At 36.9% G+C, this 14,236-nt stretch overlaps 1 protein-coding gene and 1 pseudogene across 2 annotated transcripts in view; one reads left to right on the plus strand and one right to left on the minus strand.

Moving 5' to 3' along the window:
* Nucleotides 1–2,179, plus strand: part of LOC107557299 (gamma-secretase-activating protein-like) — a 17,344-nt gene extending 15,165 nt beyond the window's left edge. For both annotated transcript variants that reach the window (XM_016240679.1, XM_016240681.1), the window contains 2 exons: nt 1,019–1,115; nt 1,217–2,179. In XM_016240679.1, the coding sequence (XP_016096165.1) occupies nt 1,019–1,115; nt 1,217–1,311 (192 nt within the window). In that variant the 3' untranslated portion in view covers nt 1,312–2,179. The remainder of the gene's footprint in view (nt 1–1,018; nt 1,116–1,216) is intronic.
* A 311-nt stretch (nt 2,180–2,490) lies between these two features.
* On the minus strand, nt 2,491–13,475 carry LOC107557284 (coiled-coil domain-containing protein 146-like; annotated as a pseudogene).
* Between the last annotated feature and the right edge of the window lie 761 nt (nt 13,476–14,236).

The following is a 14,236-nucleotide window of genomic DNA, read 5'->3' on the forward strand; positions in this document are numbered from 1 at the left end:
CCCCGCTGTTTTTTCCTCACAGGTCCCTGGGAGGAAGAAAACGGGAGGGCGCGGGGGGCGGAGTCGCCCTCTGAAAAGAAAGCGATCCGTGAGCGGAGAGAGGCGAGACTAAAACTCTCGCAATGAGAGCAAATAGCTTCCGTGAGCGTAGCTTCCGCATGGGGTTTCCCCAAGCAGGAAACGCACTCCTTCTGGCCGTCATCGGCATGCAGGGGAGACCCGCACGAGCTGCAATAACGGTGCGGCATTTGCAACAACACCGCTGCTCTTTTAGAAGCTCTTTGAAGTTGCCGGATGGCGGCAGGGGAACCGGACCGGAACTGCTGCGTTGCTGAAGAAGCGGAGAAGCAGGTCAGCCGAGCTGAGAGGTCCCGATTCCAGCTGCGAAGGCGTGTCAACGGCGAGCGGCTTCGGATCAGCTTGAGACGTATAGTCGCCGCTGAAGGAGAAAAAATCTGAGAATTCTGTGGCGGGCGCCCACTTATATAGCCAGATGCCCCGCCCATTCTGGCGGGCTTTGGCGGGCTTCGTCTGATGTTTTTAAAGCCCTGCACGTACCCATGGCCGTGCAGTTTCACTGCGTGAATGAAATAGGCTTTTTCCCATATGCGTCTTAAGCAAGACGCAGTACGAGTGAAGTATTGAAAGGGAACCTTTGATGCTCTTCAGAACGCAAACACAAATACACTGGAGCATTTGTCAGTTTCACCAGTATGCTATTACTACAGTTTGAGCTGAGGGAGCTTTTGGTTTCATTTGAGGCTTTCTTTTTTTAGAAAAACACTACGGCTTAAAACTGGTATGAATATCTGCCAAACAGCCGAAAATAATACTTGGATGAAACCGCTTATTAGACTAGACGCTGAATGAAATATTACAACTGCGGTTTAGATGTTCAGTTCTTAATCGACAAAGAATCAAGTGTTTTGATTCTTAGGAAACTGAGTCATGGACTTGGCTCTTTGATCAGAACAAATGTTCCCACATTTACCAGCTAAACGCATGATATTTCTTTTAGGACTCTGCTCTCTTGGACTATGGCAAGTCATGTTCCTATCCTGATTTCCTGCCCCTAAACTACCTCACCAAGATTCTCTGGAACAGGGAGGAACAAGGTACACGATTTCAGAGATGACGTTATTCATAAAATATGTTATAGGATTGTAAATGTTGCCATTTACTGTAAGGTAATAATAGTGTGGGTGTTGTATTTTAGCTCAGAACCCTTTTGAAGAGAATGTGGATGTCAGGTTTGTGGAGGAGATGGCCTTGAAGCAGACACAGATCAAGCTGGGCTTCGAAGTCCAGTAAAAACAGCCCAGTACAAATGGTTAAAGTGGTAAAAAGGGAAACAAGGAAAAAATTCTGAGAATTTAGGGGGGAAAAAGTGCCACCTGGCCAAAGAAAAAAGCTTGATTTATTCGGGTGAATGTAGTAATGTACAGAAATCTCAATGTTAGTGACATCTTACTAAAAACTGAAGCCCAAAGTCATGCTGTTGACCAAAGATTATTTCCTGGCTGCCAGTCTGCTCTTAAATTATCATATTTTAGTACCCAGATGGACACGTACTGACTCTACTGATGCCAATACGTATGGGGAATATTATGCACTTTTCTATACACACAGATGCGATGGAAGAGCACCAACAACAAAAACATTTTTTCCCGCAGATGTTATATGGGGTCAAATGGGTACATTTGTGAATATTTCACAAACAAGAAATAAAAAAATAATATATTCATTATACTCTTCATGCTTAGTTTTTATATTCTACAAAATAAGATGCTTCTTGTCGATAGCAATTTCCTGAAAGGTTATTTTATATTGCTGCTATTGTATGTTTGCAATTATACTGTTTAGCCTGTAAGGCATGCTATTCACTTTGCAGCTGTGTTTAGATGGTTATTGGTTACTTTTCTGTAAAGCGCTTTGAGCTATTATGTGTATGAAAACCACACTATTAATGAAGTTGATTAAGATATAGTTGTGCCAAGATCAGGGGTTGGTGAAATGCTAAAGTATAAAACCATCCAAATGATTTGGCTATAAATTGGCCATGCAATCATTAAGCAAATCATTTTTCTTGCCTTCAAATATTTTTGCAAATGTAATTATAAAATACTGAAAATTGTTTATCTTCAACATTCTGAATTTATTACACATAAAAAAAACACAAAATGGGACTTAAAAATTAGCATTAGTATTTTTCAATTTTTGATTTAATTTTTGATTATGTTCATATTTTATTTAAAATTTAAATTGTGTCTAAATTGCATTCCCATATATTTTCGAATGGGGCCTGTGCATATGTATATGTATTTATATGTATACACTGTGGGATGCTCAATAATGAATGTTTTTTATGTGAATCTTTCATAATAATCAACATTCTGAATTTATTACACATAAAAAAAACACAAAATGGGACTTAAAAATTAGCATTAGTATTTTTCAATTTTTGATTTAATTTTTGATTGTTCATATTTTATTTAAAATTTAAATTGTGTCTAAATTGCATTCCCATATATTTTCGAATGGGGCCTGTGCATATGTATATGTATTTATATGTATACACTGTGGGATGCTCAATAATGAATGTTTTTTATGTGAATCTTTCATAATAAACTTTGTGATATCAAATGAGAAAACAATTCCATAGGATGTCCCTTTTAGTTCTGTAATTAATTTCTCTGTATGATTCAGCTGTGCGTGGCTCCAGAGGGCATAGCATCATGTCTAACTCCTCTCCCACCCCTCAGCTCTGGCAGATCTCTAAAGAAACTGTCTGAATTCCCAGCATTTTGCCAGAAGGAGCCTCACTGGGCTGCTAAGCATAGAAATTAGGCCCAAATGACAAACAAGTCTTATGTTAGCATTACTAGTTCTGAGGAAATGGACAAGATTCCTCAGGAATGGGAGCACATCTGGACTTTTATTTTTGTATCTGTAAGCATCATGATTTTGCAGACTCACTCTAGATCTCAATGGGTTTGTACTTTGGTTTGCGGATGTGGCGAATATTGGCACCAGGTTCGGTAGGTTTAAAGGGGGCCAGGGCTCCGTAGTGTTTGGGCACCAGCAAAGGATCGTCAATGGGGATGTAAGCATTGGGTCGAAGCTCAGCCTTGGTGTAAACACCGTTTGGAAGCTGATTCCACTCGTCTTCCTCAGCCAGCTAACAAACACAAACATAAGAATACTTCAGTATCACACAAACCTGATGTTAATAGGTGGTTTAAATATTTACCTAAATATTTCAATTAAAGTATGATTCAAAACAGAGAGACATCTGTGCTTTAGCACCGACCTGATCCAACACCACTGCCCTTATAATAGTAGAATGAATTTAAATTGACCAATCATGACTGAGATTCTCATAAGGACAAATCTCATTAAAGCACGTCTTGGTCCCTTCATGCTAAAATCAATCAAAAGTTATATTTTCCTTGAGAACATTTTTATGATTTTGTTTTTCATTGTGTAATTATTGTACATTTCCTTTACAAATTCCCATTACTGAAATGTGTCTGGAAATTAAATAATAAATAATTATTTTGAACAGTGATTCTTATTACATTCTAAATACTGTAATGCAGTGACAAATTATACAATAAAAATTTTTTTTTAACTTAAATATTATATATATATATATTTTTTTTCTCTCATAACAGTTTAAGAGGTAATGAGAAATGGGGAGAGGCATATGTGTAATTGTGATGAAAATACTGTCAAAAAATACATTTTAATCCTAACAATAAACTTCATTTTCTTTATGCAAAATATAATTTCTTAATTATTTAATCTGATTCATGAAATTAGATATGGACGTACTTGACAGGTTTTGTGACCCATAATTTCATATTTAATGATCAACAGGAACTGCGTTTACTGTAAGATTTGAGTCATTGGTGCTTTTTGGAAGATTACCCTGGCTTTTTTCTCTGCGTATGCCTGGCGTTTGTGCTGATCTCAAAGGCAATGCAGCCACTCGTCCTCTATGCTGTATGAGGGGGGCATGCCCTGCTCCACACGCCTCTGACACAAGTCCAGCTGTAGTTCCTTGTCTGTCATCTCCTGCTGTAGGGTCATACACTTTGCCTGTCGCATGGACAGCTCTGCTACCACCGCTCGTTCACCTAAAACACAAACACACTCTAAATGAATTTGCTTAAACTCCTGGCTTCATGACCTTATGTGTTTACAGTAACATAGTACATTAGTTTGAGGTTTAGTCAATCTGAAGGATTTGTTAAGAAGCAGGAGAGCTTGCTATGGTTCATTAATGTGGGCAACTGATGTTTTTTGGAGACCATGAGGTCTGCAGGGTGTCGAAGCATCAAGTATTGTGGGTTACTACGTGAGATCCAATGTAAATTCTGAGTCCTGAAGCAAAACCATTTGAGGACTGATCTAAATCAACCATGTTGCTGTGCAGTGTGTGTAAACTTACTTTCTTAGCCAGATGCAGTGTGTCTTCTTTACCATTCTCAGCTTTGATTTGGAAGCGCTGGGAAAGGCGTGTAACCTGCTCATACACAAGCTCCATTTCCAAGAGCTGAATCTCCTTATCTGCCAAATGCACCTCTAACTAAACACACCCACACACCAGTGAGTGACATTAACTTTTCCTTTTGATTTTTTATCTATACGAGTGCATATTTTTCTAACTATATAAAATACACCCTGTGTAGTCATTTTATGAGATATTTTAATTTAATCAGTTGATAACATTCTCATTATGAGAATTTTTTGATTAGATTACATTGAGAAATTATCTATTAGATTTAATCAAATTAAGTCAACATTGCCTCAATGAAATCTGTTAAACAAATATATATGTTGTACAAATATATGTATAACAAACTAGGTCTAGAATAGAAATAATTATTGATAATAATAATATTTATTAAAAATAATATTTATATAATTATCAAATAATGTAATAGCATAAGAAATCATGTTTTAGAAAAAAAATAGATTAGATTAAATTGAGAAATTATTACCCTTTAAAAAGTCAGCATCATCTCATTTTATGCAATAAAATATTTTGTATAATATAACACAAACTAGGTCTAGAATTTAAAGAATTCTTAAAAATAATATTTAGAAAATGATTTAAATTACATTTAGTCATTTAGCAGACGCTTTTATCCAAAGTGACTTACAAATGAGGACAATGGAAGCAATCAAAATCAACAAGAGAGCAATGATATGCAAGTGCTATAACAAGTCTCAGTTAGCTTAACGCAGTACACATAGCAAGTTTTTTTTATTTAATAATAAATAAGAATACAGATAGAATAGAGCAAGCTAGTGTTAGAGGCCCTTTTTGCTTTTCTTAATTTTTAATAAATAAAAAGAAAACATAGAATACAAAAAGATTAGTTTTTAGAGTTTAAGAATTAATTTTTTAAGAATAGAGTCAAATAAAGATGGAAGAGTTGTGTTTTTAGGCGATTGTTGAAGATGGCTAAAGACTCGGCTGCTCTCTTTGGGATGGCACAATAAAGCGACGTTCACTTGCAGAATGCAAGCTTCTAGAGGGCACTGTAAGATTTCAGTGCATTTGGAAGCTTACCCTGGCTTTTTCCTCTGCGTCTGCCTGGCGTCTGTGCTGATCTCGAAGGCAACGCAGCCACTCGTTCTCTATGTTGTCTGAGGGGGGCAGGCCTTGTTCCACACTCCTCTGACACAAGTCCAGCTGTAGTTCCTTCTCTTTCATCTCCTGCTGTAGGGTCATACACTCCGCTTGTCTCATGGACAGCTCTGCTACCACTGCCATAATTTTACGAGTGCGCTCCCTGATCTGAGCCTGTAGCTCGTTCACCTAAAACACAAACATGTTCTAAATGAATTTGCTAAAACTCCTGGCTACATGACCTTATGTGTTTACTGTAACAGCACATTAGTTTGAGGTTTAGTTAAGCTGAAGGACAGCTTGCTATGGTTCATTAATGTGGGCAACTGATGTTTTTTGGAGACCATGAGGTCTGCAGGGTGTCAAAGCATCAAGTATTTTGTATTCTGGTTTACCACTTGAGGTCCAGTATAAATTCTCCTTAAAGAGTCCTGAAGCAAAACCAACCATGTTGCTATGCAGTGTTACAGTAAATCTGTCTGTAAACTTACTTTCTTAGCCAGATGCAGTGTGTCTTCTTTACCATTCTCAGCTTTGATTTGGAAGCGCTGGGAAAGGCGTGTAACCTGCTCATACACAAGCTCCATTTCCAAGAGCTGAATCTCCTTATCTGCCAAATGCACCTCTAACTAAACACACCCACACACCAGTGAGTGACATTAACTTTTCCTTTTGATTTTTTATCTATACGAGTGCATATTTTTCTAACTATATAAAATACACCCTGTGTAGTCATTTTATGAGATATTTTAATTTAATCAGTTGATAACATTCTCATTATGAGAATTTTTTGATTAGATTACATTGAGAAATTATCTATTAGATTTAATCAAATTAAGTCAACATTGCCTCAATGAAATCTGTTAAACAAATATATATGTTGTACAAATATATGTATAACAAACTAGGTCTAGAATAGAAATAATTATTGATAATAATAATATTTATTAAAAATAATATTTATATAATTATCAAATAATGTAATAGCATAAGAAATCATGTTTTAGAAAAAAAATAGATTAGATTAAATTGAGAAATTATTACCCTTTAAAAAGTCAGCATCATCTCATTTTATGCAATAAAATATTTTGTATAATATAACACAAACTAGGTCTAGAATTTAAAGAATTCTTAAAAATAATATTTAGAAAATGATTTAAATTACATTTAGTCATTTAGCAGACGCTTTTATCCAAAGTGACTTACAAATGAGGACAATGGAAGCAATCAAAATCAACAAGAGAGCAATGATATGCAAGTGCTATAACAAGTCTCAGTTAGCTTAACGCAGTACACATAGCAAGTTTTTTTTATTTAATAATAAATAAGAATACAGATAGAATAGAGCAAGCTAGTGTTAGAGGCCCTTTTTGCTTTTCTTAATTTTTAATAAATAAAAAGAAAACATAGAATACAAAAAGATTAGTTTTTAGAGTTTAAGAATTAATTTTTTAAGAATAGAGTCAAATAAAGATGGAAGAGTTGTGTTTTTAGGCGATTGTTGAAGATGGCTAAAGACTCGGCTGCTCTCTTTGGGATGGCACAATAAAGCGACGTTCACTTGCAGAATGCAAGCTTCTAGAGGGCACAAATTTATTATTATATAATTATTAAATAAAAAATAGCATATAGAATCAAGTGTTACAAATAAAAATAAATTCTGACCAACAGGAGGGTCCCTGCCAAGCAAGGCATTAACCTCCAAATATTTCCCGTTATGTGGACTTTAACTGTACCTGTTCAATCTTCTTGATGAGCTCCTCAAGAGACAGATCTTTTCCACTCGGTTTTCCTGCTCTGGTTTGGTTCACAAAAGCCTTTTCTAGCTCAGTCAGTCTGTCTTTCATCTCAGACAGCTATGGCACAGAAAAAAACAGCCGCACCATCAGGACACAATTAAAACAGTGGACTCATTTAAAGCCCCTTTGCTCTCATTACACAGATGCACAGGCTGTGAGTATTGTGTGTTTGTATCCCTCTGTGAGTCATTTGGATAAACGGCGTCAGGATGGTGGCAGATGTGTCATTGTGCTTTTCAGTCACTAAAGATTACATTGCATCTGGTGTCGACATGAGGTGTGGTACTTGTTTTGTTGTGCTCAATTGAAGGCCAAATGATTGGAAATGTCTTCACAAACATAATAAAGGCAACCTAACTGGATTGTTAAATGATGTCTTAATCATTTGCCTATAATAATAATCATTTCTCCGCAAGCTGATTAATAAAAGCCTTCTTAAGCAATCTAAGAAACCTTTGTTTCTGCTTTAATCTTCTTGAAAGAAGTCTTATATGTAATTTATTCCTGTGATGGAAAAACTGGATTATCAACAGTCATTACTCCAGTCTTCAGTGTTACATGATCCTTCAGAAATCAGGCTAATATGTTGATTGAGTGCTCAAGAAACATTTCTTATTATTATTAATAAAGCTGAATATGCTTAATGTTTTTGTGGAAACAAGGATACATTAATTTTTTGATGAATAGAGAGTTAAAACACTGCATTTACAGTATTTTAAAAAAATTTGGTAACATTATTCAAGTTTTAACTGTTACTACTGATCAATTTAATGACCAATCTTACTGACCGCAAACTTTTGAACGGTAGTGTAGCTGATATTTTCAATGTAGCCATAATGTGTTTGGACTTCAGGAAGTGTTTCTCCACATCAGTATTATGTAGAATTTGTGACATAAATGTAAATGTAGTGAAAAATATTGGACTTGAACTATAGTTTGGCATTGCACACAGTGTCTGAGGACATAATATGTTTTTACCCCTGACATTAAGCCCTACAGCAAGGATGAGAACTAGTAACACAATCTAATATTTAAGTGTTTCTTTTATCTGCACTGATGCAGTAGATGTTTATATGAAGAGAATATGTTGATTAAACACAGTGGTATAAAACTATCAAGGAGATTCTTGCCAAGATGGTTTATTTCACTTTTATTTCTAAGAAGGAACTATAAATGGTAAAAAGAGCACATCTGTGAGTATGTGTGCCACCTTAGATGGCAATAAATGTTTGGAATATTATATATAATCTAACCTTTACTTACATTCCACTGCATTATAGTGTGTTTGTTTAATCTGATTATATTGTTGGAACTTGTTTTTTGATTTATGTATCTGTGACAGATCATCTATTTGGCTGCTTCACCCAATCTGATGCAAAAGCTGGAAGACCCCCTTTTTTCATTGTTGTTTTAAATAAAGGTTGCACAGTAGTTTCAGAATTTAGATGGAGGTACCTGTATCTGTAATAAGATGCTTTCTTCCTCTAGTGCCTGTTTACTGAAGAACTGTTTCATGAGAAGATTATTCTGTCTTTCTTGGTCTTTCTGTTAAATTTTCAGGTTGCTGATTTCATCCTCCATGCTCTGTATCTTCAGGTTGCTGTCTTCAATCATTTTCACCAGCACATTTAGCTTCTCATAGAAAATACACAATTCCTGCTCTTTTTCTACAAGCTGCACAGCCCTGAGAACACAAACACAGATATAAAGTTATGGTGCAAATGCCATCCCAGACTGTAAGAATTCACCTGACAGACCTTATAACTCTCCCACCGCTGGGTGCGTTCTTGCATGGCAGCCTCGTAGCTCATGCACATATGCAACTTTTTTTCCTCCAGCATGTTGATTGTCTCCGTGAGTTTGCCGAGGTTAAATTTCTGCTCCTCTCGTTTCTGGTGCATTTCTTGCAGAACCTGTAACACCCTTGAGATCTCATTCTTCATACAGTCTCTGAGCTTGTAGCTGTGAGAGTGTTGTAGACGGGACTTTTGCAGCATCCTAGAGTGAAACCAAGCACATTAACCAAACGTTATCTTATGGTGTGGTGTAGTCAGATTGTAGTATGCAAAAAAAAAGAGGTATAACCTATAACGTGAGAGCTACAGTACTTGTCTTTGTTCGATTGCAGTGTCTTAAGATTTTCTTCCAGTTTGGCCAGCTTCTCTTGCACCTCTGCCAGGTTCTGGTTTGAGATGTGGATCAGGCTCAGGTATTTGTTCCGCTCGGTGACTTCATACAGTTTAGCAAACACACCCAACCTGTTGAGGGTAAAAAAACATTTAAGTACACTTTTACTTTACAGACTACAGGCTAACAAACTAGATTCTTTCTAAATTAGGCAAAAGTTTCAGCTCTATTTTAGCCTGTCTATAGAGTACGTGTCAATCACCAGTAAGTACCTTGACTGGGTCTCTTGAGTCTGTTTCAAGTGTTCTTGAATAACCAGTCCTTTCCCCTGCAGATCTTGCTTGACACGCTTATATTTTAGCTGCAACAACAATCATATCAATCATCAAGCATAACAGAATAGCTCACCCAAAAATGACAATTCTGTAAATCAGGGATCCTCAAATCTGGCCCACGAGATCCACTTTCCTGCAGATTTTAGCTCTATCCATATTCAAACACACCTGAGCATGCTAATCAATGTCTTCAGGATCATTAGAAAATCACAGGTAGGTGAGTTTGATCAGGGTTGGAAATAAACTCTGCAGCGCAGATTTGAGGAACCCTGCTGTAAATGTTTTGGATAGGTAAAGGGCTTAACCTGTGCTTTGAGGAGCTCACTGCTCTTCTGCTCTCTTTCATCTGCTTTGATAAGTATGAGATGATGAAGGTGTTGAAGCTCGTATCTATGGCGATAGGACTCTCTAATCAAAGTCTGTTCCTGATCCACATACTCTTGAACCAGCTAGACCTTCAGCCCCACAGACTGCTACTCTCTCACACATAGACACATGAAAACATACAAGTGGACACAAACTCATTTTGTAATGTATCTTGCCACCCCACTCAGACATTATGTCAACTGAAAGCCATTTGTCATAATGTACTGTACATACCTTGCTAATCAAACTGCATTTTAGGTTTTCCACTTCCTTTTCCAGATCTCTTCTTCTCTGCAACAAGCAGTCACCATCTGGGACTGTCTCTCTCTACACAAAAAAATTAAACAATATATATAAAACAAGCAAATTATTTTTTTATAGTCTATAGTTTAAAAGAGAACATGTATTTTAGGTCCTGTAACTTTTTCAAAGATCACCTTTGCACCTTCACTAAATGGTGTGATAAAATAATTAATAAAAGAAAAAATATTCATGGTGGGTTCTCAATTAATATAAGCTCATAAAAGCTGCATGCATACTAACTATAAAACTATGATGTTACCATATATTACCATAATGCTGCTTAAAATAGTTTTATATCGAGTACAGCATGTTAAAACACAAGACATCAACTTCCCAAATGTAATTCATGACAGCTACTATACGCTTTATGTCAGTATAACATTTAAGAAAAGATCATTCAATTTAAGGGTCTCTTTTTGGGGACCTTTTTCCATTGTAATGAAAAGGCAGCTGAAAAGCAGACAGAAAATTATGGGGGAACTGGATATTTGCACACAAGTGCTACCAGGCCACTTATGTCTTATGTAACAAAAATCTCTAAAATACTAAGGAACTAATAGTTCCTGTTATTATAAAATAACCATGATCAGCCTTTATCCACATAACGTGAGAAAGAAATGGCTTCACGGCAATTCTGCAATGTAGGACGTCACAAAATATTTGCTTCTGCAGTAATTTCCACTAAACATCATTCTTGTGTTGCCAAATCCTGGCAAATTTTGAAAACACTCTTACAGTATGACCATTGATATAATTATTTATTATTATCATTATCATTATAAGAAATTAGATGTGTTTTGAGTCACCTGAGCCTGGGTCCTCTCATGAGAGTCTGTGGCCTGTTTCAGCTGCAGTTCATTCCTCTTCAGGGCTCGCATAAGCTTGTCTTTCAGCCGTGTATCTCAAGCCAGTTTATCACGCAGAGACTTACACTCAGCAACAATCTGCTCCATGTTGATGTCCAGCAGACCCCGGTCCTGGTATTCTTTCTCAAGACAGAGCTTCTCCTCTTTTATACTAAAAAGGGGAAATAAAATTCTATGAAACAAATTTCATGAATTTTACAGAAATCAGGACGTGAATAGAATCAAGATATGAAGCAATTCATACAAAAAGGAACTCAAATATGCCTGATATAAACTTGCTAAATAATCATTTTTAAGCACACAAGATATTTCACAATTATAAATGTGGCTAGGGTTATTGAACATTTTAAATAAAACTGTTCAAAAAGTTGAGGCCATGTGTACAAATATTCTAGCTGAGTGCAAGTACTGCTGTCAGCATAAACTGAACTGCCCCCAAAAAGAAGGAGATTACAGTGCGCAAAAGCATGCTATGCAATGTGAATCCATGTCAGTTTGGCTAAGGATGAAGGACCCACTCAGGACATGCTGTAATAGCCATATGTGTAGAAACTACATCTGGCTGTAATATGCCTGCAGTACGAATGCCCGTCTGACCAACTGACATACATAAAATACACCTCTAGTACAGTGGTTCTCAGACGTTTTCGAAGTTCTTAATCATAAAATTAATGTTTACATTAATGTTAACACAATCAGTAAATTCTTGATTTGAAATAGTTATGATTTGGTGCTTTTTGTCAATTAGAAATGTTCTATTTATTTATTTGTTTATTTATTTATTGTGGCACCTTTAACATATAATTTCATGCAAGCAGTGAGGTTTTGATCAATCTAGAATTTACCACACCAAAATGGCACACAAATTTACATCACCAAAATATTGCAAGCCTTACTTAAGATTATTAGTAGCTTTTGCCCTTTTTTAAACTTATTCACATATGTTTGTTGCAAAAGTCACTTAGAAAAAGGTCAGCAAACACTGTCTGGCAGGAGTGTGAGCCATGACTCAGCATACATCATGCATTTTGGAGGTGTGATTTTGTATTCGGGACACGAGGAGGCAAGTGTTCAGAGGGATGCAGATAAAGTACCTTTCGGTCTGCAAGTCACAGCAAGTCTTCACTAAAACATGCCAAACACCTCTTCCTTCTACATATTTTAAAGGGGTCATATGATGCGATTTCAAGTTTTCCTTTCTCTTTGGAGTGTTACAAGCTGATTGTGCATAGATAAGATCCCTGACGTTGCAAAGACTAAAGTCTCAAACCCAAAGAGATATTCTTTATCAAAGTTAAGACTCTGCCACGCCCCCCTAAAACGGCTCATTCTAACACGCCCCCACATATAGAGAGAGAGAGACAGGGTCACATCACAGTGGAGTCAGCTGTCTTAACCGTGGCTTGTGTACTGCAAACACATAGCAGCTTCATCACTGTGTCTGTCACGCGACTCTGTTCCCCTTTCGGGCTTGAACTGATGGTAAAACTAATGACATTATTTACTGTCTTTTCATTTATTTTGAAAGATGAAGCTCACGATTATGGTAAGGGGCGTTACATTTCCGACGAGTGTTTGCGGTGTTCAGCCAATCACAATGCACTGGGTCAGCTGGCCAATCAGAGCAGACTGCGCTTGTCGGAAGGAGGGACTTTGTAGAAAACGAAACGTTTGAGAGGCGGGACATAGAGGACCTACAATAATGTACAGTATCTGAAAAATAATGTGTTTTTTGAACATTAAAGCATGTCAACATATTCTGTTACACCAAATACACAGAATAATTATCTTTAAAAAAAGCATCATATGACCCCTTTAAATGGAGCCTAAGCAGAGCAACACATCTTGGAGTGGTCCAGCAGAGCATCTTACCACTCAAACTGGAACTGCATCTGGTATTCTCTTTCTTCATCCTCCTTCAGCTGGTTGTAGTACTACAGAAGCGTCTGTCGGGTCCCTCAAGAAACAGCTCGGCCTTCTCCAGCTCCTGCTGCTCTAGCGTGGTGCGTAAGGCCTTCGCCTCCTGCAACAGATGCATTTCAGATTCCTGAGAACTTCTCAGAGTTTCATGTAAGAAGTTGAAACTGGCCCTAAGACAAGCCACTTTCTCCCCACTGATCTTTCCCATGGAGAACAGCTGACGACAAAGATGAAAAAGAACTATCAACGATCCAACAGCTAAATAAACAGTAGCTTAAATGCATTTCAATGCTAAACAGGTTCATGGGAATTTGCTGAGACTCATTTCAGGTGCATCTGAGAGCGAATCCACATGCTAACTTTTGAGCTGTAGCATGGAAAGGATGGATCTAAGCTTTGAGTGTTGTTTATCTGACCACTGAAGTTGACGTTTTCTATATAAGCATATCTGATTATCAACAGAAAGTCTGAACGTGTGTTTCTCCTTTATAGTGGAGACAAACAAGCACAAGTGTTGAGAGCTTGTATCTCAGATATGCAGTAAATCTCTTCCAGACTTGAAGATTATATACTTTCTGTGCAGGGCTGGGATCCATCTAATGTTGAAGATCTTTCAAATTAATATTAACTGCTTTGATGTAAGCTTAATTTAACTTATAAACATGCAAATGAAAACCAGGCTCTGTGAGATAGAGGCTCGTACTGTTAAATATGTTTGTACTGTCTTAAAATGCAGTCATAAAAAAGCTGTAGAAAAGGTCTGTTTTCAATAATGTAGCGATACATGTTACTTTCAAACCCAGCAGATTTCTGTTGGTCAGCGTGGCAAATTCATGTGACCAACTTGAACCGATGCAAAATGTGCGCGGGGGAAATCTT

This window comes from Sinocyclocheilus grahami, unplaced genomic scaffold, assembly GCF_001515645.1.
Source record: "Sinocyclocheilus grahami isolate Dianchi unplaced genomic scaffold, SAMN03320097.WGS_v1.1 scaffold597.1, whole genome shotgun sequence".
In the NCBI taxonomy this organism is placed as follows: Eukaryota; Metazoa; Chordata; class Actinopteri; order Cypriniformes; family Cyprinidae; genus Sinocyclocheilus; species Sinocyclocheilus grahami.